The sequence below is a fragment of the Equus quagga genome, chromosome 2, assembly GCF_021613505.1.
Source record: "Equus quagga isolate Etosha38 chromosome 2, UCLA_HA_Equagga_1.0, whole genome shotgun sequence".
Lineage (NCBI taxonomy): Eukaryota > Metazoa > Chordata > Mammalia > Perissodactyla > Equidae > Equus > Equus quagga.
In genome coordinates, this window is record NC_060268.1 from 10,661,590 (window position 1) to 10,689,385 (window position 27,796).

General features: G+C 39.0%; 1 protein-coding gene across 7 annotated transcripts in view; it reads right to left on the minus strand.

Annotated features, from left to right (window-relative positions):
- MIA2 (MIA SH3 domain ER export factor 2) overlaps nt 1-25,249 on the minus strand; it is an 87,283-nt gene extending 62,034 nt beyond the window's left edge. For 3 of the 7 annotated variants that reach the window (XM_046653223.1, XM_046653222.1, XM_046653221.1), the window contains exon 1: nt 4,951-5,768. In XM_046653223.1, the coding sequence (XP_046509179.1) occupies nt 4,951-5,013 (63 nt within the window). In that variant the 5' untranslated portion in view covers nt 5,014-5,768. Of the gene's footprint in view, nt 1-4,950; nt 5,769-10,742; nt 10,844-10,949; nt 11,169-16,784; nt 18,010-20,858; nt 20,946-22,874; nt 23,009-24,942 lie in introns of those variants that run through there. The other 4 variants (XM_046653218.1, XM_046653216.1, XM_046653219.1 and 1 more) reach the window with 3 other exon arrangements.
- Between the last annotated feature and the right edge of the window lie 2,547 nt (nt 25,250-27,796).

Consider the following 27,796-nt stretch of genomic DNA (forward strand, 5'->3'; position numbering starts at 1 on the left):
AACTCATTCCATGAAGCCAGTATTACCTTGATACAACAGCCAGAGATACATCACAAGAAAAGAAAACCACACATCAATATATGTAATAAATACAGATGCGAAAATCTTCAACAAAATACTACGAAACCAGGGGCCAGCCTGGTGGCGTAGTGGTTAAGTCTGCCCACTCTGCTTTGGTGGCCCAGGTGCATGGGTTCAGATCAGAGGCACGGACCTACACACCACTCATCAAGACATGCTGTGGTGGCAGCCCACATACAAAAAACAGAGCAAGATTGGCACAGATGTTAGCTCAGGGCCAATCTTCTTCACACACATACACACACCAAAATACTAGGAAACCTGGGGCCAGCCCCACGGCCAAGTGGTTAAGTTCACATGCTCCACTTCAGCAGCCACGGTTTCACAGGTTTGGATCCTGGGTGCAGACATGGCGCCACTCACCGAGCCATGCTGAGGTGGGATCCCACATGATACAACTGGAAGGACTCACAACTAAAAATATACAACTGTGTACCAGGGGTGCTTTGGGTAGAAAAATGAAAAATACAATCTTTGAAAAAAAAAAATACTAGGAAACCAAATCCAGCAACACATAAAAAGGATTATACACCATGACCAAATGGAATTTATCCCAGGAACACAAGGTTGATGCACCATACAAAAATAAATCAATGTTATACACCATATTAATAGAATGAAGAAGGAAAAAAAAACACAATCATCTCAATAGACACAAAAAAGAGACTTAGAATCCAACACCCTTTGATGATCAAAACACTCAACAAACTGGGACTGAAGGTAACTTCCTCAACTTGATAAGGGGTATCTGTGAAAAACCTACAGCTAACATCATACTTAATGGCGAAAGATTGAAAGCTTTCACCTTAAGATCAGGAACAAGACAAGGATGTCCATTCTCTCCACATTTATTCAACATTGTACTAGAGGTTCTAGCCAGGTCAATCAAGCAAGAAAAAGAAATAAAAGGCATCCAGATTAGAAAGAAAAAAGTAAAACTATCTCCATTTGAAGATGAATCTTTTACAGAAAATCCTAAATAATTCACAGAAAAAAAAAACTATTAGAGCAAATAAACAAGTTCAGCAAAGTTGCAGGCTACAAAATCAATACAGAAAAATTAGTCATATTTCTATACAATAGCAATAAGCAACCTGAAAGTTAAGAAAAGATTTCCATTTACAATAACATCAAAAAGAGTAAAATACTAAGGAATAAATTTAACAAAATAAGTGCAAACTTTCTACTCTGAAAACTATAAAACGCTGTTGAAAGAAATTAAAGAAGATCTAAATAAATGGAAAGACATCCCATGTTCATAGATAGGAAGACTCAATATTGTTAAGATGGCCATACTCTCCAAAATGATCTACAGAGTCAACACAATCCTCCTCAAACTTCCAACTGCCTCTTTTGCAAAAATGGACAAGCTAATCCTAAAATTCATATGGAAATGCAAAAGATAGCATTTTCTTATATACAGATACACAGACATAGATAGATAGATACACAGCCCTACAGACAGACCTATCCATCTATCAATCCATATACTAACCAAAACAATAGTGAAAAAGAAGAACAGTGTTGGAGTACTCATACTTCCCTATTTCAAAACTTACTACAAAGCTCCAGTAATCAAGACAGTTTGGTAATGGCCTAAGGATAGACATATAGACCAATGGAATAGAAATGATTATCCAGAAATAAACTTTTAAATTTATGGTCAATTGATTTTCAACAGTGGTACCAAAACAAATCAATGGGGAAAGAATCGTCTTTTCAACAAATGGTACTAGGGCAAGTGGATATTCACATGCAAAGGAATGAATCCTGACACATACTTTATACCATATATAAAAATTAACTCAGAGCCAGCCCTGATGGCCTAGCGGTTAAAGTTTGTCATGCTCCACTTCAGCGATCCAGGTTTGGTTCCCAGGCGCAGAACCACACCACTCGTTTGTCAGTAGCCATGCTGTGGCGGTGGCTCACACAGAACTAGAAGGACTTACAACTACAATATACAACTATGTGCTGGGGCTTTGTGGAGGGGAAAAAAAAACACATACGTAAAAAAATTAATTCAAAATGGATGACAGACCTTAATGTAAGAGCTAAAACTCTTAGAAGGAAGCATAGATATAAATCTTTGTGACCTTATTTTAAGCAACGGTTTCTTAAATATGACATCAAAAGCACAAACAATCAAAGAAAAAAAATAAATTGGATTTCATCAAAATTAAAAGCCTTGGTGCTTCAAAGGACACCATCAAGAAAGCGAAAAAGACAACCCATAGAATGGGAGAAAATATTTGCAAATCATATATTTGATAAGGGTCTGGTAGTCTGAATATATAAAGAACTCATAACTTCAAGAATAAAAAGACAAATAATCTAATTTTTAAAATGAGCAAAAGAACTGAATACTTCTCCAAAAAACATACACAAATGGCCAATAAGCACATGTAAAGAAGCTCTACATCATTAGTCAGTAGGGGAATGCAAGTCCAAACCACAATGAGATGCCACTTTGCACTCATCACCAGGGTGGCTATCAAGAAAAGACAAGAGTTGGAGAGGATGTGGGAAATGAGAACCCTCATAAACTGCTAGTGGGGATGAAAAACGGTGTAGCCTCTGTGGAAAACAATTTGGCAGTTCCTCAAAAGTTAAACATAGGGTAAGTATGACCCAGTAATTCCACTCCTAGGTATATACCCAAGAGAATTGAAAACATTCATTAAAAAGACTTGTGCATGAATGTCCACAGCAGCATTATTCTTAATAGCCAAAGAGTAGAAACCACCCAAATGTCCATTAACTACGAATGGATATTCAAAATGTGATATATCTATACAATGGAGTATTTTTCAGCCATAAAAAGGAATGAAGTACCGTTACATGCTACAACATGGATGAATCTTGAAAGCACACTAAGTAAAAAAAGCCATACACAAAAGGCCACATATTGTATGAATCCATCTACAGGAAATGTCCAGAATAGACAAATTCATAGAGACCCAAAAATTAGAGGTTGTCGAGGGATGGTAGAGGGGAGAACAGAGACTGAGTGCTAATAAGTACAGGGTTTCTTTTTGGGGTGATGAAAACGTTCTGGAATTGCAGTGATGGCTGCACAACATAGTTAATATATAGAACAGTCACTGAATTCAACTCTATAAAAAGGAATTTTACATTAAGAGATTATATCTCAATAAAAAATAATTTTTTAATTAAAAAAATTATAAAATAGAGCAGTGTTATGCCATCCCAGCCCCCAAGCCAATGTAGTGAGTGCAGTGACATTTAGCAAAAAAATCATACAGGTGAAGATATTGTTCACAGGACTAGAAAAACTCCTACAAAATCTAGCTGCCCCTCTCCATGTCTCTCTCCATTGGCAACCCTATAAAAACCAAGTTTTGATTATCGTTTTTATTGAAGAAAGGGAAATACGTGCAATCTGAAATTACCTGTTCTCCCACAATATGCTTCTCTTCCTATAAACTCTATCTCCGTGCATGAATAAGCTGCCAGAGCCAGAACCCTGGGAGTCATTCTAGATTCCTTCTCTCTCTCATCCTTCACATCCAATCAATAAAGTCCTACCCATTTTAGCTATTAGCTACTAAATATGAGCCCATTCAGTACCCTCTTCCCTTTCCCCACCCGACAGCTCTGTCACCTCTCCCTTACGCCCTATTTCTAAGGCTGTTTTCCTTACATCTAACCTACATGTTATACTGAAATTCTTCCACAGCCCTCCCGCACCTACCTCACTTGCAGCCTACTTAGGACTCCAGCAGGCTTCACTGCACAACCCTCCCTGAGCCCACTTTACACTCCAGTAACACAGCTCCCAGGGCGCTGCTCGCACCGCGCTGTCCCACGTCTCCTCTGCTTAAGCTATCGGCTCAGACTGGAGAGGCTATCCTCAAACACTTAAGAAAAGGTAATCACCCCTCAATTTCCCCAGCACTTTGTGTGCATGCTTCAGTAAGCACTGCATCAGTTCCTACTTTGTACTGTTTTTGTCTTCCCTCCCTTAACAGACAGCATGATACCAGTGGCCCAAAGCACGTTAGTCCATTTAGAATTTCCATAGAACTGTCGTTCCAGACACACTACGGTTGAATGAATGAACACCACGGCAACAGCACCAAAACAGAACCCAAAAATCTTCACTGCCCCAATATTTTAAAGGGCTTTTTAAATTTTTTATGCAAATAGGCTTTTACAACGTGGCGACATAAATGTCCCTAAACATGTCAACAGACACCTATAAACACTTAGAAAAATCCCTGCAACCTCATTATAAACTGAACCTTTAAAAACCCAGAAATTTCCAACACTTAATATCTCCAGATTTTACATTAACATGACCTTTTACATTAACAAGACACAGAAAGAAGCGAAGAACAATCTAACTTCTGGTAAAGCATCTCCAAGAAGCATTCTTTATTAAAAGACAACGCAGAATAAGAATCCCAACTCTTAGGCGTCCTTTCAAGACAACGGGAAGTTCCATCACTAAAGGAACTCATTTCAGAGGATCAGTCCTCAAGTTTCTCACAGTCGGGGGGAACCACGTGTCACTGACCCCAGTTCAAAATAAATAACGTGACGGAAAGGCTAATTCGTTTCAGGAACCGGGAAACAGTTACCCCATCTTTGCAAACTCCCGCTAAGCCAATGCTCCGTTCACCTTCCTCATCTCCAGTTCCCCTTGCACCACAGAGAAAGACAGCCCAGCATCCGACGAACCCGGCTCCTGCCTCGGCCACAGCTGGAGCCTGGCGGCAGGTGAGAAGCGGCTTTGGGACCCGCGACCACTGCCGCTCAGAACCCAAAAGCAAAGTCTGCGGCTTCCTCCCCCGCGCGGCTCCCGCGAGCCCTGGGCCAAGTCACCGGGACCGCGCCCGCACTCACCCTGCGCAGCTTCTCCAGGACCAGCCCCAAGGACGGCGCAGGGGCCGGCCCGGGCCCCTCCATGGCGCCAAGGTCGCCCCGGCTGGAGCGGCCGCAGCCAGGCCTGGCAGAGCCACGACAGGCGGCAGAGAAGGCGAAGCGTTCCGTCCGGAACCCAGACCCGCACCGGGCAACCGGAGCGGACCACTGCGGAGCCGGCTGCGGGGGGCAGCCGACGGAACGGCGCCGCCAGGCCTCACGGGTCCACGCGGCCCCCCGGGAGCTTCGGACCCCACGTTCCGCTTTCCGTTCCGGCGATCCCAGGGTCCCAGTCCGCCCCGCACACGCCCGCGACCTGCCCTCCCCCGGCAGCTCGACCCCCCGGTTTGGTTTGGGCTCGGCCGCGGCGGGGGGGCGGGGCCCCGGGGCCGCGGTAAATTTCCCCTCCGGATTCGCGCGAGCTTCGTAGACGTGTCCTGGTCGTTCGCTCTTAAAGGGGCCGGCGCTCCACCGCGCGAAGCCACTCCCCCGCCCCCCTCGGAAGTCGAGAGGCCCCGGGCTGAGAGAGCGGGCTGCGGCCCGCCCCGCCCCGAGGACCAGGATTACGGCCTGAGCGGCCTCATCGGGTTGCCGCGGTGGCGGCGAGGCTTCTCCGGGAGGCTCGTCGGCGCAGCCCCGGGGGTGAGCGACCCCCTTACTCCTGCGTCGCCGCCAGCCCCGGCGCCTCCTCCCGCCGCCCCGCCAGAGCCTGCGGGCGGCGCCCCGCGCGAGCCCAGCCGGTTCAGACCCCGGGGCCCCTGCCGCCGCCCGCGCTCCGGCCCGAAAATGGCCTGCAGGGCCCGCGCCCGTGCGGCCTGCCAGCCGCGTCTGGACTCCGGACTCTGGACTTTGGAAGGCGTCTCGGGGCAGCCGCGGTCGGGCGGGGTTTGACCTCTCCGGCGCAGGAGGGCATCGGCCCGGCCGGGGCCTCCGTCGCCTCCGGCTGACTCACCCGGGCCCAGCTCTGCACGACTGTCTTCACCTGCTGGCGCCCCGAGTTACCCAAAGGCTAATGCAACCTGGGGCCACCTGGCCGGGCGCCTGCTGCTCCCCCTGAGAAGGGAGCTAAAAGAGCACCTCGCCCTCTAAATTTAGGACCCTATTTTTAGGTCCGTAAAGGCCCGAGGGCTGGATTTGCTGGTGGGAGGCGTCCATAGCTGACAAGAGGTGTAAAGGATAACCCCCGCGGAGCCTCCTTTGCCAGCAGACTAACACGCTCCCCGAGTCCGGCCTTCCAACTCCAGCCCCCAGTGGAGCAGCTCAGCGAGAAACTCCCGCTTCCTGAACGAGTCAGCCAGGAGCGCCCAACAGTTGAACAAAATCTTAAACCCTTAGGAAATTTCCCTAATGTAAGCTCTGGCAGCGACAGGACTGTTGTGCCAAAAAGAATCAAAAAATGGCCCAAGTTCACAGCAAGTGATTTTCAGGACCCAAATGCGGCCTGGTACTCGGGAACGCAAAGTGCTATCTCTCGTTTGCCACATCAGCCAAGGGAGTTTCAGGAACCGTCCGTATCAGTAGCAGAAATTGCTTAATGATTCTCCGTTTTTAAGGTATTACGCAGCCTTCATATGTGTTGGACGGTGTGTATTGAAATTAAATTATGTGACTAGCTTATTAAAGTCAAAAGAGAAGCATAGCCAAAATTTTATCTTTAGAATATCTGAGAATCTTAGAACAATGTATGCTTCTATTAGAACATTGTACTACTCGTAAAAATTGTTCAATAAGTCTAAACATTTTCAGGGAACTCCAGAATCATTTTCAGCTCCCGGGGCTTATTTATAACCTAAAACATAAAAAGAAAAAAAAAATCCCTTTGCCCTCCCTAAGGCTGTCTGTGCCCTTTTCCAATTTTTCAATAATTACCATTCCAAATATTGAAAACATAGATTAGGGACAAAAGAATAAAGGAAATTTTTTTAAAAAAGAAAAATCTAAAAGTGCCCCCCTTAGCAAAAACACAGTCAAACTTAAACTCAGTGCCAGATTCAAACCTGATTTCTTTCCTGTACACTTAATAGTCATGTAGAACTTACCTCTTCTCTGGATCTTCAATTCCAATTTTTTAAAAAATTCATGTTAAAATATCCTAACATGTAAATAGAGTTCTACCAAGCGCCTCATATCCTGGAGAAAGATTTCGGATTCTAACATATCCTGCACTCCTGTTTCCACACTGACTCTGATCCTGTTTTGACACTTCTGTGGTAAAGGGGTGCTACAGGTGGAGTTGTGACTACCAACCCAATGTCCAATTTCATGGACGTCACTCCTGATTACATAGATTATTTTTTTCTCAACTATCATATATGTTACCACCCTCTTAAAATCTACAATCGAAAAGAGAAATCCTGAAATTAGTAACTGATAAAAATTAAATTAAATGTTTTATGCTATGGTCTATTCATATAGAGTACATGATTTTTACCATGTAAAAGATAGTCAAAGATTGTTCTCCTTAAGGAGACATGGAATTTTGCTGTCTTAGATAGCCCTGCTTTAAAGGAAATGGAGACCAAATGCTGTTAGTGTTTGTGACAGCTATTAGAAAGCGTCCGAGAAGGCTGGAAGCATGCTAACCAGCAAACCTTGTCCACAACCTAGAAATTGATTTCCCTTATGAAGGGCCCCATTGCAAAACTGTAAGTACTAGTTACTTCCATTTAATTAAACAGGCAATGTCACAGCCTATAAGATTTAGTCCTTTGGAAGAAAATCAAATGTGCGGAGCCGCATTTTCATTCTCTGCTGGTGAGGTAAGACTTGTTCTCAGAACATAATGAATCAGGAGCTACCTGTTGAACAAGAGCTGGGTAATTTCCCTTGCTTATTCTGCATATAAAGCATTCTAATTAAGAATATATAAATGTAAGAACTCATAGAACCTCCTCAATTATAAAGTTGATAAAAAGTAGTATTGATTCCTATTGCTTGAACTATTCCAAGAAGGTATGTTGTGTACAACACCTAACTGAAATTACCAGCAAACCAAAACAATTACCTGAAACGATTAGGTAGGAAGAAAAGGAAACCCTTTCACCTAAATTTAACTGGAAAATTGCTCAAATTTTCCATTTACTGCAGCTATTCAAAACAACATCATAGGTGCTCAATAGGTACACTAAGAGTGTTAGAATCCTAGATCTGGTAGGAATTCTTCAGAACGGTTAGTCCAAACATTATGAACTTAAAACCCTATGGAAGCCAAACAGTTGAAAGAAATGTAGGGAAGTGAAGAATGCCTGGCTATTCAATGGAAGCCTGGGCTTCCCGTTGCCGTATGAGAACGGGTGGCTATGTGTTACAGCCTTCTGCTTTTTCAAGAGAAGCCAGAAATCCAGACTTGTTATGTGAACTCACCTTTTAAATGTTGGCCACTGGTTCATAATTTTTTAAGCAATGCACAAGCCAGTTTTGCCAGCAGCCTGTCATCCAGGCTCAGATTCTGCTATTAGAGCTTTAAACCTGAGACTCCCCCAGACAATAAGTGACTTTCCAAGGTCATAAGATAATTAACATTAAATTCAATATTTTCATGTCTAAAGAATTTCAACCAAAATGGTTCAAGTAATGTATTTGACTATGTTTACTGAGTCCACTAAAATAAGCATACTTAGCTTAGCCTTTATTAAATAAGCACTTTATATGAGAGGTGAATATGGTGTACTGAGTAATAAATTATTTTTTAGTTTAGTAACTTCACTGGTATAATTTGGGGGGAGTGAGATGACAGGTGCCGGATATGTCAGTAGGACACACCAATAAGTAGAATTAATTCCATGGGGAGTTGAAAGTTTTATTATGACTATTTTTATAATCATTATTATTACTATTAGTTTTTCTTTTCTCCTATGCTAGAGCAGAACTCTAAGTAAAGTTTTTAATCAACATCTTCAACACCAAATCATATAGAGTAAATTAATCACTTCCTGGGCTTATTTGCCAGGTAATTTCAACTCCCTGGAACCTAGCAAAGAAATTAAATGAGGAGGAAGTCTCTGAAAGCACAATGATATCATACCATTAAGCCCAGTTTTCACAAAGACTTGTCACAGTGACACCACCATCTACCTGGTCACCCTAGATAGAGACCTAGTAAGTTAGCCTCACTTTTCCATTTTCTTCCCCTTGCTACATTCAATCAATCATTACATCCAGTGAACACTATCTACAAAAAAAAATCTGTCTAGTTTGTCCTTCCAGTCATTTTAACAACCATCATCAGATATTAGGCCAAAAGTTTAAAAATGTGGCTAGTGGGCCAAACCCAACCCACAGAATGTTTTGTCTGACCTGCATAGTACTTTTTTTTAATCTGAATATTTGCCAGCATTAAAAATTTGGATATGTCTATGTCACACAAAAATTCTGGATTCCCAACTTTTCTTGAAATATCAGAAGATCTGGCAAAAGCGGACTGAAGGTCAGCAGCAGCTACATCCTTCGGAGGAGGCTTACCCTCTGCAGCTTGTTCCGGTTCTCACCTTCACCTGCGCTTCTCTCATTTCCTTTGAGTTTGTAAACCCTGATTTAGATCTCCATTATTTATTTCCCGAACTAATGCAATAACTTCTTGACTGGGCTCCCTGCCTCTGGTCTTTACCCATTCAATCCTTATTTGATAGTGTTGACAGATAGACTTTATAAATGACGCTTTTTCATTTTACTCCCTGCTTAAAATTCTTTAATAGTGCTGCATCATCTACAAGATAGAGTTTGACTTCCTATCATAACATGCAAAGCTGTTCTTGATTTAATCCCTGTATACATCTTCAGTCTCACCCTATATTCGATAGACTGAATTGCTCATAGTTCTCCAAAAATGCCGTGACCTCTCCCACTTCTGTACTTTAAAAAACATTCTCTCTTCAACCTAGAATGGTCATCCTTTCTTTTTCTGGCTAATTCCTACTCTTTGTTCGAGATCAGCTCAAGCACGATCTCCTCTGGGACACTTTTCCAGGCTCCTCCTCCCCACCTTCTCTATCTACCACTTCCAGTCGATCTACTAGGCAGCTCCTCCTGTATATCAGTAGCATCCTATGGCTATTACAGCACCATATTATAATTATTACTTTTCCTACCTATGTCCTCCAACTAGAGTGAGCTCCTTGAGGGCAACCACTGTTCAATTTCATCTTAAAATATAAATGAGAAGATAAAAGTGCTTCCTCAATTATTTCTATGGTAGCAATAGATGAGAAAAGGAACTAACATTGGTAAAAGGCCTCCTCCGTGCCAAGTACTACAGCTAAGTCCTTCAGCAATATCTCATTTACAATAAGTGAGATAGGATTTAATAGGATTTACAATAAATGAAAAAGTGGACAGATGGTGGAATTTTAGTTACGGCTTGGTTAAATTTTGAGGTATTAATTGCTTTTGTAAGATTCTCACATTACATCATTTTGAGGTCACAGCTGTCATTCAGATACTAATAATTTGCTTAAGGCTCATTTTTCAGTTCGTATTATTTGAGTTAACTCATTTGGTATAATTTTCTCTGATTTGAAAAAAGGGGAAGAAAAAAACCCAATGCTCAAGATCAATGAAGCTTAAGAAAAAGTTTTCAAAAATTCTGACAACACCCATGCAACAACCCATGCAACAAAACCTTCACTAAGGAGAAATCTTACATGTAAGATTTTATGGAAAGAGAAACATTATGTGGCATTTACATAAGTAGGATTCACTCAGACATAATTTGCAGCTGCTCCTATACTTAGTAAACTAGGTAAAATTATCGCAAAAGATTTAAAAGGTCAACTTACCCTTTCTGTAAGACTTACAACTGGTGAAAATGCAGACTTCGTGAAATCATAAATATCAATTTGAAATAAATATTCCAGACTCTGACACTCAGAAGCAGCTTCTGTTGGTTTATAAATAAAAATATGTTAACACTTGATGTGATGTAACTTTTGAATCTAATTTCTTTCTTAATTGCTGCATTAGAGAACAAATAACTTGTTTCTTACCTTTTTGAGCAATGGAATCTTGAGAAGACGGAGAGTAATCAGTTGAAAATGTTTGACTGCTTGGCAGAGTATTTTCCTCAGATCTGTCTGTTTCCACCTGAGTAGGCCCTTCCGTATCTGGTGATGTTTTTGATTTTTCATCATTATTTTCAGAAGATGGAGTTTTGAAGTGTACTTCTTCATGAATTCTCATAGGTAACTCTGTTTCAGAGAGCACATCTGCAAATAAATAAAGACAAATGTTTTGGTGGCTTTTTTTAATACTTGCTTTGTTGTGGACTTCCCTTTTGTTTTCTAGGCAGGTCATTCTTTGAACCTTTGTGGTCATTGTGACACTTCATTATGGAAAGAGGTCACTACAACATAAATTGTAGCCTGTATTAGTTCCTATGGCTGATGTAATAAATTACCACATGCTTCGTGACTTAAACAATACAAATACACTCTCTTAGAGTTCTAGAGATCAGAAGTCCTAAAACCAAGGTGGTGGCAGGGCTGTGTTCCTTCCGGAGGCTCTAGAGGAGAATCCATCTCCTTGCATTTTCTACCTTTTGGAGAGCATCTACATCCCTTGGCTCATGGCCCCATCTTTCATGTTCAAATGCAGAAGTGAGGCATTTTCTAATCCCTCTCTCTTACTCTGACCTTCCTCCCTTCCTCCTATAAGAAACTTTGCAATTCTATTGGGCCCACTAGAATAATCTCTCCACCTCAGGATGCTTAATTTAGTCACATCTGCAAGGTCCTTTTAGCTATGTAAAGTATCATATTCACAGGGTCTGGGGATTAAGAGATGGACATCTTTGGAGGGCCACTATTCAGCCTACCACATAGCGTTTCTCTTATTCCTTGACCTGGCAAGAATTTAAAAACTGTATACAATTCAATTCTCTATATTGTCTTTTTGTTCTAAAAAGTATTAAAAAAAAAAAACTAACATAACTGTCAACAACAATTGTGTTCTACTATAGAAGCTTATGTCTAACAATAAGATAGCAAATAAATCCCCATAGGATATCATTCCTCTTAGATACATTTATTATCCAAGAAGGTGTAATATTTAAATAATATTGCAAATATATATATATATATATGTATATCTCCTTGCCACTCAAGAAAATTGGTGAAATAGATTTTTCTTACTTTGCTATAGGACCAGAAAGAGTCAAAATAACCAAAATTATTTACAGTATCTACAGCCTACTTGATATTGATAGTTAATTCTGTTTAATAAATATAACAAACTGAGCTAGAAGAAAGGCACCATTAGAGTTTACAGCAATTAATTTCCAAGTTCTGAAATCTAGTCCACTGGATCATGTATATCCACAATACATATTTGCTAATATGTACTCTTAAATATAAAAGCAATTATCACTCAAACTTTTAATGAAGTTGCTCGAAAGGTGGAAGAACCACCCACCACTAAAGAAACTATATTATTCATTTGCATAGAAAGGTAGCCATATTCTTAGGATGTTTAAAACAAATTCAAAAATGATAAGGTACCAATCAAATGTCGGGTATTGTACTTTTTCTACACTCTTGGAGCTACGTTAATTTCAAAGTTAAACCTTTGTTTTCCCCTCCTCCTATGTTCAGTATATTGTTATATATCATAACATATCATCCAGTGAGTATATTAAAAGAAACAGTGAATGAATAGAAGCTTTTTAAATCCTCAAATCAAATACATTCTTTATTTCAAGTGAAAATTTTAGAGGAAAATATGATCAAGAGCAATCCTTATTGGTTAGCACTTATAAGATGTTGTCTATTTTAAAGCACATTATATTATTTACTACTTTACTAGAGTGTGCGTGTAAAACAAATGCAGATGTGAGTCCAAAATATATTCTTGACATCATTATTTATTTTAGGAATTACCCATTTACTTTAGAAATTATCAAGAAAAGGTCGACAGCACTAAAATAACATTTTGTGTGTTTGTGTTGGCTCAGTAAAGGGAAAATACTGATATTATAAATAGAATATAAAAGTAATAAGTATGAGATATTCTCATTCAGCTGTTAGTAAAATACACGCTGCCATGAGTATACACAGGTATATGCTTGTTCTCTATAACAGACCCAAGAACAGCATAAGGCTGTGCTGAGAAATCAAGTTAAAATCAACAGTAAATTGTATTTTGAATTTCATTTCTACGCTATGAATGTGTCTGGAACAGGCAAAGCTTCTCCTGAGATTGATGTTTCCTTAATTTGGTGATCTCTTGAAATTCACATATTGCTTCAGTAAGATGAGAGTGCAATAATTTCTGAAAGGAAACTCAAGAAATTCTAAATCTTATCACTGCTTTTTTACAGAAGTCAAATAAATCTATGCTGTCAGATAAAAACGCATATTATCCAACTAATGATATGATCATTACTTTAGGGAAAATATGTTTTGTTTTGCATTTCAATGAAACAAGGCTGATAGAAGTTTAAATAAAATATTCCTGGCTTTTCTGCTTTTATGCTGTATATTAAAAATTTAAATGATTTATACCTTTAAATGATAATATACCTGAATTCAAATTTAGAGTGAAAAGATGTATGCACATCTCTCGAGAACCTTCATTTAAAAAGGATTACTCTTCCCCAAAATTAATTTAAAAATTTTTAATGTGAAACACGTATGTCAAAATTTGCCACATTTGTGATGTTGCATCATACATTTATGTGCATGCCATGTCAAATAGCTATCAATTTATTTTAAGACAATTAATTCAGTTTTCAAACATAGTTTAAACTGATCACTTGATCAAATTAACTTATCAAACAGGGTTTAAAAAAAATGTTGAGACTAGTCTTAGCCTGAAGTATAGTATTCAAGTAAACTTCAGGATTGACGTCTCAGTTACCCTTTAAGACAAGGATAGAAAGGTGCCACTGCAGTCCCGACAATCAGTATTAAAGGGCAGCAAGCGAATTACTCAGTGTGTACGTTCGCTCCTTGAGCTAGGAATTTAGCACAGCACTTTGACGCTGTCACTTATTTAGAGTTGTTTAAAAGATGAAGGTCCCAAGTGAGCAAACCCATATCAGTAATTTAGTAACGCCGTCTGTGGACACTAAAGGTAAAAATGAGCAGTCAACTCAGGAGTCTGAATACAATGGGACTGTTGTACAGACAGGACTCAAATAGTGATCCACAATGATGTTGAATGCATTAGGGGGAAAAAAGCCTTATTCAACAATTAATTACATTCAAAATGTGGCTAAATTGATTCTTTTAAAACATTATCTTAAACTGCATTTGAAATAAGTATATATGTTAAGAAAAATGACTATTTCCTGTAGTATTTTCATATTTAATTACAGTTTGAAGGTATTATTTTCACATGACTTGAATCTAAGCTTTACGATTTACATTAGGGCCTCCCCACGGCCAAGTGGTTAAGTTTCCACACTCCGCTTTGGCGGCCCAGGGTTTCACCAGTTCGGATCCTGGGCGTGGCCCTAGCGCTGTTCATCAAGCCATGCTGAGGTGTCCCACATGCCACAACTAGAAGGACCCACAACTAAAAACATACAACTGTGTACCAGGGGGCTTTGGGGAGAAGAAGGAAAAATAAAATCTTTAGGAAAAAAAAGATTTACATTAGATACAGATATACCTTTCTTACAATTGTTTATAAACAGAATTTTAAGTCAGATAAAATAACGAATAATTTTTCATATTTAACTGTACTTGGGAAACTCATTATTTAAATAAGCTCAACTGGAGTCCTTTTGTAAAATAGTTATTAATATTGTAATATAAATAGCTGCCCCCTAATTTGTCTGTTTTGCAAATTCCTGTATCAGTGTATTAGTTTTTCTGTAAATGTGGTTATCTGGAGTCTCACCTTTCATAAATATTGATTCAAGATCAGTGATTCGTTTTTCTTTTGCACTCTTTTTAATTAAGGCAAGTTTTCATTTGTTATCCCCTAATGGAGTTGTTGCAACTACCTGAAAACATTGGCTGTTTTGGCTATTTCTCCAATATCCAGAAAATAGGGCCGGTGGCTTTACCTGAATCCCTCTTTGAGTATTCCTTTTTTAAAGCAAATTTTGCATAACCCTAGGTGGTTTTTAGTTTAAGTAATATTGTAATATTTTGGAATAATTCACTTTGTTTATGTAGTATGACATCTCTTTTTTCTGAAACTTAAAGGAACTTCTGAATGTTTCCGTAGAAGTCCCTCAAAGCTATTCTAACTGCTTCAATGCCCTATTCTCATTAGACCATTTACCAAGTTCTTCATATTCAGAAATTCTCCCAGCATCACTATGTGAAATGATAAATAAATTCTACTAAAATGATATTCAGGATGCCCTGGAGTTTCTAATAATATGCTCTAAGATATTTTTATATATCTAGATTTTGAATCTACATATCTATAGATTTGAATATATAGACGTATATCTATCTCTGGACCTGATGTTGTCTTGCTTTGTTTTAGTCTCTCTTCTTCTTCCCAATTGCTCTCAACTGCTTTTTCACAAATATTCCCTTAGGATCTAATAAGTTTAGAACCAAATAATTTCCTCTTTAGTCTTTGACAATCTAGGTCTCCAATGTTTTTAGTCTTGGAAAGCATCACACCTACACCTTTCTCATTCAGACAAGGTTTAGAATCTAAAGTCTATATTCTGGTTGAGGATGTTGATCCAGTAAAGAGCTCACATTTTGGAGAATATTAAGAAATGACATACAGTTTTTCTGGAAATTCAAGAAAATCAACTAGTTCTAAAGGAAATGTGTTTCCTTCGGAGTTTGATCCTGTCTCAGGAAAGGTTTTCTGTCATTCTACGATTTAACTGTTTTGGTATTATTGGCCAATATTTGCTGACTTTCTAATCTGTCCATCAGAGAGACATCAGAATGGAGGTGTGGGAAAGTCATATTATGTATTGCTTTACTTAAAATACAATCTGCGTGTTTTTAATCACAGGAGTTACTAGATACTTGGACATCTAGATCTAGAAGGATCCTCTGATACTCTGCTCTCTTCTCTTCCCCTCTGTTGAGCTCCCGGAATTGAGACTCAAGGGAGAAAGTGGGAAACTTTTACCTTAGTTTTGCTTGAGTTTCCTTATTATCTTGTACACTTAAAGAAAACCCTTATTAACATAGTTCTTCTTGGGGCGGGGAGGAGACTACAGACCTAGAATAAAATATTATTTAGGAATCAAGACTATTTTGAATTATTAAAGTTACCCTTGGCTTAGGTTTCTAAAAAACCATTCAAATATAGTTGAAATGGGAAGGTGTAAATGAGGTAAAAAGTGAGTGTAAACAAGAAAAAATCCTCATCTACCAGAAAGAAAGTACATGAACATTGTCCAAAATAGATTAATCAAAGCAGAACAATACAAAGATTTTATTTAGAAAATAGAGATAAATACTAAAAGACATTTTACTTTCAAAAAAACATTATTGTCCCTGGGACAGAGGTGGGAGTAGAGATGGACAGAGGGAACAGAACATGCTTTTTTTAAGAAAAGAAAAAGAAAAACAAAATACCTTAGCACTGTTTATATTTTTAAACCTGTTTATATATAATACTTTGATAAAATAAAATTTATTGTAAAATACCTTAAGATCTTCTTGGAATGTCCATATATCTCCAATCATTCTTTTCCCTTGGGATTTTATTTTATAAAATTAAGATCTAAGTCCCAAAGTAAACCAGAAATAGGTAAAATGGTAGTTGATAAGGTTGTTGTTGATTATTGGGTATTTTGAGAAACATGGATTCCTGGACTTTTTCATCTGATTTGTATTTATAAAAGTAAATTATGTTTAAAAAGTATAGTATATTATAGACATTTTAATACTAACCTGACTGACTGTATCCGCTTTTCAACATCATATTATCTGTGGGATAATTTCCAACTGAAAATTCTTCTGTTTCATCATTTTCAACTGCATTATTTTCATCCAGTATCTGTTTGGCAGATGGCAATTCTGTTTCCTTTGGAATGTTCTGGAAATTCCAAGGGTTGTCAAACTTATACAAGAACTTTTTAAAATACAGTAGGGTATCAGAATCATCTCTCTTCTCTAAGACTCTTTCCTTTCCTATTTGGTCTTCAGTTTCCATAATTTTTATTGTTTTTACTTCTTGTTCTTTATCAGGGTCAAATTCGTTTGTTGGAGGATGTTCATGTTTATCTCCTCCACCTCCTTCTTCATTTTTTTCATCATCTGCTATAATTTTATCTTCATTGGCATATGCAAAGCCTAGCATACCAAAACCAAAATCAAACCAACTTGGCTTGAGAATTGAGCTATCATTAGAGATTGTGTCTTCTTTTTCTGTTAATATTTCTGTATGTGGAACTGTGGGTTCTTCCTCAGGTGAAATGGAATTAGGAACATCTTGTAGTGGTGGATTGTTTTCTTCGGACAATACTTCAAGCCCTGTATCCTCACCTCCAAAACCTAAATAACTTATAAATCTACCACCAAACCAACCCGTGGCTTGAGGATTGAGAATGTGCTCTGACTCGGACGTTGGTTCAGACTGTTTCTTTGGCACTGAATCGAATTCTGATTCAGATTCTTGCTTATGTTCTGTTTGGGGCTCACCATTACTTAATTCCTCTGGGTCATTCTCATCTTCTACTGCTATTTTTCTACTTCGAAATGAGCTTTCTTGTGGAGGCTCAATAACTGACTCAGAAGTCTTCCCCTCAGCTTGTTCACTTCCAAACCCAAACCATCCTTTTGTTTCAGGCACAGCTGAGGATGGTGTGCCATGATCCGCTTCTGGAATAGGGTCCTGTTCCACACTTCTGGCTTCTGCTCCTTCCCAGTCTTTTGATTCACTAGTACTTCTGCTATCTTCAGGAACCTTTGATGCTGGAAATTGGTCTTCAAACAAAGGACTTTCAGAAGTTAAATAAAATCCAGGTTCTATCTGAAAATCACTTTCATATACACTAGATTTTTGGTCTTCATTCTCTTCATATGGAAATATATTTTCACCATTATCACCGTTTAATTCATTATCTTCATTTTCAAATGTGTAGCTTACTCCAAGAAGACACAGAAAATCAGATTCCTAAAAGGAAAAAATTATGATTGACATACAAAACTCCATGCTTCTCCCTAAATCATTTAACAGATGACTATGATTTCCCAAGGCCACACACCTAGCTCAACAGCAGAGCAAAAACTAAAACTAAATCTCCTAAACTCAACCACTTGTATCACAGCTGAATTCTCAGGGTTAATGATATAAACATAAATAAAAACCCTTTTACATTAGGATTTATTTGTTATCAAATGGTTGAAGAATTTGAGAAGCAGAGACAATCAAGGCCTTGGATATGTTCTGCAAATAAACTGATGAATAGGCATACATGTCTGCAGAGTCTTACTCCTCCTGAGGGTGCACTGAATGGACACACGCAGCTGAGCAGTGACTGGAGGGAGAGGAGTCTCACAGCACAGGGTCACAGCTCAGACAGACCAGAGACTCGAAAACTTGAAGGCCTGGTTAAAAGCTGCACTGAGACATTTAGACTTCTTTTATTGAGATAAAACATATGGCCGATGGAGGTGGGGAGTCCCTCGCTCATCTCACAGCACAGCCAAATCATCAAGAAGAAAAATGGTGAAGCTATTTTTTCTTAAATCTTAAACCATGAAACAGTGATATGTGTGCATTGCTCTTTGCATGTCACCATTGTGAAATGAGAATAAAGCTCAGAATTTTTGAAAATAAGCTTCAGAATTACAATTTTACTGTATATTTTTGCCACTGCAATATAGTAGGTGATTAATAACAGGCTCTGGAGCCAAATTCTCTGGGTTCAAATCCTGGTCCTGCCATTAACTAGTTTTGTAACCTTGGGTGAATTACATGACCTTTCTAAACCTCAGTCTTCTCATCTGTAAAATGAGAATAATGATAGCACCTACCTTTAGGGGTGTTGTGGGGATTAAATTAATCAAGTGTTTAGAATAGTAACCGTCTCTAGAAAACACTAACCTAACCTAGCCCAAGGTTACACTACCCCAGAGGAGCCAGTAATACAAAGATAAAAAAGCTCAACCCCTTGCGTCTATTCAGGACAACTCTGAAAGGCCATCCTGGCTTCAGAGTTCCTTATGGAATCAATTAAGACCTTTTTTGCAACTGCATCACATTTCACTTTCTCTGTCTGCCCAATCCCACTTTTTCTTTTGTTCCCTCACAGGTGCTATTCCCGAGAGTACTCTCTAATAAACTTCCTTCAATGCAAAGGTCCAGCTCAGAGTCTATTCCCCAGGGAAACTGACCTAAGAACTTGGGGCTTTTGTATGCCTACTATGTGCTCTGCACTGTGCTGGTGCTGGAATTCTATGGTAAACAATAGGAAAAAAGTAATTATAAATTGTGATAAGTGCGATGCAGGAAATAAACAGGAATCTGTGATTAAGAGCAGTAATTCTGGGCCAGCCCAGTGGCATAGTGGTTCGTTTCACACACTCTGCTTTGGTGGCCTGGGTTCACGGGTTCAGATCCCAGGTGAGGACCTACACTACTCGTCAAGCCATGCTGTGGTGGTAACCCACATGCAAAAATGGAGGGAGATTGGAACAGATGTTAGCTCAGGGACAATCTTCCTCAAGCAAAAAGAGGAGGATCGGCTACAGATGTTAGCTCAGGGCCAATCTTCCTCCTTCCCCCCATACCACACACCCTGCTGAAAGAGCAGTAATTCTGTTAGAATCATCCTAGAAGGCCTCTCTGAGGTACTAATAATGTTTCAGCTGTGACCTAAAGGATAAGAAGGAACTAGTCAAGTGAAAAACTTAGGAAAAGCATGCCAACCAGAGGGAACAGGCTGCTTGGAGGGCTGGGCTGGGAAACAGCTTGGCATATTCTAAGAACAGTCAACAGGCCAGTGTGGCCAGGAGCACAGCACATGAGGGGAGAGTAGCATGAGACAGGGTCAGCAGGGGAGGCAGGAGCGGATCACCTAGAGCCAGGGTAAGGAATCCGGGCTTGATTCCAGGTTCAATGAACCTGGGGACCAGTTAGCAGGCTGTTGTAGCATCCTACTCAAGAGATGATGATGCCTTGGATTAGATGTATGGGGAGAAGACAACATACTCCAGATTTTTTTGGAGCTAGAACTGACAGGAACAGTAATTATACAGTAAATGGACAGTTAGTCCCAGAATTTGTGCTGAGAAAGAGCCAGATAATAGACAGTCTGCTTCACTAGGCAGACTCACTTCACACTGACCGCCTTTAAGGTAAATTGGCTTAATCTGGAATCTGAATTTAGTGGACTAATCAGATTCACATACTGAAAAGTCACCTTCTGATTCCCTTTCTCATCATCAAGTCGAACATTATCACACCCAACATTATCAAGCTTATTTAAAACTCCAACGGCAAAAGAGGTTGTACAGATATGAGACCTAGAGAGTGTGAGGGGAAATAAATTTTGTCCCAGTAGGACAATAACATTAGTAATAATATCTAACACTTACACAGCACTTACTAAGTGCTGTTCTGTTACATATGCTCATTTTTTCCTCAAGAAATTTATGAGGTAGCACGATATAATCATCATCTTCATTTTACAGATGAGAAAATCAAAACACACAAGCCCACGTAGCTACTAAATGGCTGAGTCAAGCTTTGAACTCAGCCCACCTCCAGAATCCAGGTCTAACCACTACACTCTACTGCTTGTCTGTTGATTTTTCAGAAAGCAAAATCTTTGCCTGTCATCAACTTTGTCTTACCTAATTTTATTCACATACGCAAACTATTCCTAGAGTGAGTTCTCAGACCAACTCTTTTATGTATTCACTATACAAGATACATAACACATGGGCACTTATACTACAGAAAGCTGTTTTAGCCAAGAAATTTTAAATTCAGTTAATAACTGAAATGAGTTTACTCACTTTAGTTGATATTTGAATTTCCTCGGATATGAACACCTCTTCAATCTGGACCACATCGCTGGGAAAATATCCAAAGTCCTTTCCCTTCTATGAAAATGAAGAACAAAGATTAGCAGGGAAGAGTGATCAAAGCAATAATAAATATTGAGCCTCATTTGACCCCATGTCCTTGGCTTTCATCTATTTCAAATCACAAACATTAATTGGCTTTCATTTGCCATCTAAAAGAAAGTGAGTGAAATCATATTTCTGTTCTTATTCAAAAGAACAGCATTAATTTGAGGGAACAAAGAGCCAAGCTGTAAAATGCCACTCTTTCAAACTTCAGAGCAAAAATCGTCCCACATACTCATTATCTTCCTTTTTGTCTTCCTTGGTGACCTTTCTCGCCCAGGTGGACCACAGATTTCACTAGTAAACCTGGGGTATCAAAGGCAAGGGAATGGTGGCAGTAGCCAAGCTAGATGGAGCTGTGACAGGGTCAGCATTTTCAAGATGTCAAAGTCAGGTGAGAGGTTTAAACTCTGAAGGCAGAGACGGATTCATCAAGATAGTGAAGATCTATGAGTCCTCCAGAGAGGATTGGATTCCATTCAGGTTTCTGGGGCTACCCTGGTAACAGAGATCCTCTTAATCCAGTTTAAGTACATGCAAGATGTCCCCTGAGAGTGAAGCCTTCACACAACCACGCTCAGCCCGTTTCCTATCCCTGTCAAAGTTTAAAGGACAAATTTCTTTGGTCCTTTGACCCAGCACCGTTACCCGTCGATTGTGATTCTTCCAGCTCTGCAGTTGCTGCAACTATTTGGAAAGTGACAGTCTGAGGGTGAACTCTGCAGTGTGGTTCCTTCAACAGCTATATGCCAGACTAAACACCTAAGGCCCCAAACCAAGCGTGCTTGAACCTTCATCCTGGCTCCACACATCACACACTGCTTTTGTGCAGAATTATCATTTTTATGTATAGCAGACAAGAAAGAATGCTTGCTTTTCCTTTTATGATACCTACTGTGTCATTTTTCTTATAGCTGCATTGGATGCCTCCAACGCATTCAAGACATACACTGGCATGTTTAAGGGACCATAAGCAGCAAGGAATCTTGGGAGCTGCAGAGGCCAGACAAACGATTCTGGCCAGCGACAGTCAGAGGTTCCGTCTTAGATGGTAAAAACCAGGATAGATCCAAACAGCATCTGATCCTTCAAACAGTGATCAGAGAGGCTACACAAGAGAGGGATATGATGCATATTCAGTATGGAAATGATGTATGTATCAGGTTGGTCATGCTTGTTCAGCTTGGAAGTAAAATCGTTTATCATAGCGTCTTTTCATTATAAAGCATGGTACAATCAAAGATAGAAACTTATTTTCAGCTGAAAACATTAATCATTAATTTTCTTGTGTTTATATCAGAGAGATGACTCAAGCTTTTAGGAATTTCAGTGTAATAGGACTTTGGGCCATATGAAAGTCTCTCCCAGTTGCTCTTTTTTCCATGAAAAATTCATATACCTCGCTTCCCTAGGCTACTAATCTTTCTGAGGACCTCGTCAATAACTACTCAGTCCTTTATTTGCTCAGAAAGACATGTTTTTTAATTTGATTAACTAAAATTTCCCAATCTCTCTTAAACTTGGCCATTGGCAGCACTAAGGGATCCCTGGGGTTGCCTAGCCATCTCATGATTTCCATCAGCAACTCTACAGTATGTAAATTTACTCTCCAGGTAAATATAAAATCTAAGTTCAAAGACTATGTATGATATATAAAATAATTTCAAGGCATTCTTAGTCTTCCAACCCAACCGGACTGCCTTCCCAAAAAACTACTTTTATAGAAATTCTGGAACCAACACAGAACATGACCATTTTTTGTTTGTTTAAATATGTTAAGGGCATATATATATATATATCACTTTGAAATTCTTAGATAAAGTTTCTTTAGAGATGAAAAGCAAGCATCCTTGTGCAACTGGTCATTTATTCTGCATTCAATTTTTAAGACTAGATACTTACACTTCCTGCCCACAAATCTTCCCTTTCTCCTGCAAGTTTAATATAAACAGATATCTCTTCTCCCTTAGTGAAGTTCAGGTATCGGCAGTCAGGTCCTCTGTAATCTCTCAAGGCTAAGACTCTGCTTATTAAAGCTATGTAAGAAAAACACAAAATTTAAATTAAAATGTTATTTCTCCCCCTCCCATCTTGCCCTCCTCCAATCCATCCTATGTATTCCCAAATGGCAATTTCTTCATATCATTTATGACCTCAGAAACCTACAAAGACTTCCCACTGCGCACAGAATCAATTCTAAGGTCTTTGGCTTGGTACCCAATGCTGTCCATAACCTGCTCCTTCTTCCCTATTTAAAATGACCTCCTCTTATTCCTTTATAGTCAAGCTCATCTATCCTTTGTCTCTGGAATGTGTTGTTATCATTCTCATCAGCAGGGAAGGGAAGGAAAATATCATTAGTTTTCTTCCTGGCACCTACTATATTCCAGGCATTACAATAAGCTCTTTCATCTCTTTACTTTATTAAATCCTCAGAACAGACCTATGAGGTAAATAATCTCATCTTAGGATAACAAATGAGCCTTGAACCAAATCTCAGCATGTTGGTCACACACCTGATAAGTGGTGGAGCTGGATTTGCACTGAGACTCTTCTCACTGTAATATCCGCCTTCCATATTCTGAGCTTTTCTTTCTACTCTTTCCAAAGCCTAGAAACCCTTCAGCCTCTGTTCATGGTCAACTCCTATCCTCCTTCCTCTATGAGACATCCCTAATTGGTCCAGCCTACTCTGTCCCTTCTCGGAACTTCACTGTTACCAATTATCCTTACATTGTATCACCCTTTACTGTTTCATATTGACCAGTCTTGTCATCATTCACTAGAATGAAGATTCCTAGAGTACAAGAAAATGACATTTTATTTTATTCTCATTAGATCTACAACCCACCCTCCAGATCCAGCACAGGGTAGGCCCTCAATAACCATGAATGATCATAATCACACATGCTAGGTTTAGCCCTTCAACACATAACGTAAGATACATACCATATTAACTATTATAATTATACTAACATATGTAAAACATTTTAATTAAGTGATGCAGTTCAAGTTAAAATAACATTGTATATTATTATCAATTTGAATGTTCCCTTTCCCTGTTCTGTGTCTGGCCCTAAGGAAACTAAAATGAGGCTGTAAAGAGAGAAAGAAAGATTATTATTATTATAAAACATCATCTAGTAAACTTCTATATATTAAGTTACATGTCCAAATGATTAAGGAAAATGTTTACTCAAAAAATTTACTTATAAATTATTTATGTTTATACTAATAACATTTTGCGTTTTTAATTTACATGTTGTGAATTAGAAATAATTCTCACATACTGGAGAGAAAGAACATACTTAAAACAATTTAATACATTGGGAACCATAATACTGATAAAAGATAAATTAAGTTTTTAAGCAATAAAATGAAAATTAATTTCTCTTTATAGAATATAAAAGTTTAATATTCAAGGATATGAATAAAATTATATACTTCTAACATTAATTTCCGTAATTTTACTTAATAAGTGGACAAGAAATGATTAATGTTTGATAAAGTTTAGACAATAAATCACAATGGTTTGAAATAAAAACATTTTTAGAAAACTTGTGAGAATCAGAAAGTTCTGACTGTGAATTAGAAACTAAAAAATATAAGGGCTTCATAAATAAAGAACTATTAAATGGCTTGATATCTTTTTTAATGCAAATCAATTTATCTTAAAAAATAGTAAAATATCTGATTAGTTTGTTTTTGAGGTCTGGATTAATATTTTTATAATTTCTGATATATTTACATATAGGCTGATCTTCGCTCTTTTGTATATTTACATTAAAAACTATCACAAAATGCTTTGCTTTCAGCGTTTCCTTTTTATAGTGAACCATACTTTATGACTGCAAATATTTCTCAATGAATTAATGCTCATTTTTATCACACATATCCACAATAACATTTTATGTCATTTCAGAGCCTCAGTTGAAGAAGAAAAGAAGAGAAAAAAGAAAAGCAGACTTACTCTCACATTCCAAGTCACCACATTTTTTCCAGCCGGCCAGCAGTTTTGTGCTCTCCAGACAGTTTGTCAGAGAAATAACCAAAAGGAGGATTCTGTGGACTCCCAGCTCCGCCATGCTACAACAAGCAGGAATCCCAAACATGGCTCAGAGCGATTGCTTGGACTGCAGACACGCCAGCTCCAACAGGAGATTCCCCACTCTCTTCACTAAACACAACAGAAAAAGGTTTGGGTTTTTTTAAATCCCTTGATAACTACATTTTTCTATCAGTGTTTAGGCTTAACTTGGGACAAACACTCTCTGTTCTCAATCTGCAGTGTCAGGTGTCCAGATAATACCTAAGGGTTTAATAATTAACAGGGATTTTTAGTCGGACTCACGTCTTACAAAGGTGGCCCATGTAACACTGTCTCACTTAAAGGCACCTCGCTTTGGACAGGACAATTCCTACAACAGGCCTCCGCGAAAAGGTAGTCCATCTCTCTCTCTTAGGGTCTGCAGGGAGGTCAGTCAATACATACAAACTGAGTGTTGTCTGCACGCAGATACCAGTGTCAGTGGAGGAAGCATATAGTTACGCGTGGCGGCAGCAATCATTTATGTTAAAAGCATGGTTTTGAAATATCATGATGAAAGTTATTTGAAAAAATATCCCACGTTCATATTTAAAAAATCTTCAGTGTTACTATGAAGTTGAAACTTGTGTTTAGTTAAGAATAATAGTTAAAATGCAGTAAGTACTTGTTATGTCCTGGATACTGTCTTAAATACTTATTATATGATCTGATTTAACCCTCACACCAACTCTCTAAGGTAGGTAATATTATCATCTCCATTTTTGCTTATGAGGAAACTGAGGTACATAGGGGTGGGTTGAATCACTTGCCCAAGGTCACACAGTGAGTGGAGAAGAACTTAAACCTCGGCCCTGCGACGCCCCTCCCTCATAACCGCTATGCCTTACCACCAAGAATCAAGGCATCTGCCACAGAGATGTCTGCTCCGTCTGCAGCAATTCTATTCCAGGAACAGCAGGTACAATCTTGTGCGCTATATTTAAAATTGTATGCAGATTTCTGGAGGTGGAGAGAGAATGAGAGAGAAGTCTGAGAGAATCTTCATCCATATGGTGGGAGTATATAGTGTGATTTCAAGTTGTATTCACTTTCTTCTTTCTAACTTTCTATGTGGTTTCACTTTATTTTTTAAAACCAGCGAACGGGGTCCGGCCCTGTGCCGAGTGGTTAAGAGTTGGTGGTGAAGGCCGCGCTCTCCGATTTGGCGGCCTGGGTTTCGCCAGTTCGGATCCCAGGCGCGGACATAGCACCGCTCATCAGGCCGTGGTGAGGTGGCGTCCCACATGCCACAACTAGAGGGACCCACAGCTAAAAATATACACCTATGTACCTGGGGGGCTTTGAGGAGAAGAAGGAAAAATAAAATCTTTAAAAAAAAATAAACCTGTGAGCATACGTAGTTTTAAAATAACAATAAAGCTATGAAAATCAAGCTATTTGAATATTATTATCACTTAAAAGGGATCAGAGCCCTATATTGGGATTTTTTTGTGTAAAACACTAGATCTCAGTAGATTTGCAGAAACCATGGTTGTCCTGTGTCACTCTTGAGAAAATATTTTTCCAACCCCTTTTTTGCTGTACCTTCTCCCTGTATCTCGGGCACGCCAGCAGGTACAAGGTTGACAGAATGCAGCCCTTGTATGACACGCCACCCCCCTCTAGTACCTGACGTAAAGAAGACAAATATCCAGCACCTGAGCAAGCTAACGTGAAGGACTTCCGCTTTCAAAGTGCTGAAAAAGGAAGTGTGTTTTCTGTTTCCCTGTTTTCCAAAAACAATAATCAGTAGCGGGGGGCAGCCAATTGTGCGGCGGTTAAGTTCGAACCTTCCGTTTGGGCAGCCCAGGATTCGCTGGTTCGGATCCCGGATGGAGACATGGCACTGCTTGGCAAAAGCCATGCTTTGGTAGGCGTCCCACATATAAAGTAGAGGAAGATGGACACGGATGTTAGCTCAGGGCCAGTCTTCCTCAGCAAAAAGAGAAGGATTGGCAGCAGATGTTGGCTCAGGGCTAATCTTCCTCAAAAAAAATATTTTTTTTAATAAATAAGTAATCAGTAGGAAGCCTGCTTTCTTAGATCAAAGATTTGTGTCCTTAGAATCTGCTAGAGCATGAATTTGAGGATCACTTGGCTTGCAATCAGAGGATGGCATAGCTGTACACATCCACACTCAAAATGTATAGCTTAGTTTCTTGACTACTTTTGCAAATCTATAGACTATGACATCAAAGACATTTAAAGAAAGATTAGCCCTTCAGTTTCAAAATTTGGCACAGAATTGTTTGCAGAATGTATAAGATCAAATAGATAATATTTAATAATTAATATCCTTTATCCTTTATTGTATTCAATATTGAAGACATTTTGGCTAAATTCTGCACTAATTAATTTAATTATGTTGTAAGTTAAGACAGAAAAGAACCCAGATATATTTAAGTTTGTCTATTGATTGGCCTGAAGGAGATTTGAGTCAAGAAAAACAAGAGAAAAATTGTTGCCCAAGATACCAGCATGGAGAGATTTGCTTCTATAGAAATGCTCCCACTTTCTCACTACCTGATGCACTCAGATGATCTCATTTTATGTTCAGATCGCTATTTAAATATATCTTAACAAAATATCTGAAAATGCAGTAGCACAGTGTTAACTGTGTCTGATAGACCCAGATGAAGAGGTGGTACGTGAAAGGGATAAGAGCATTTAAAGAAACAGAAGCATCAGTTTTCACTATCAACATAGTCATATTAACTTAGCCAAATATTATCTAATT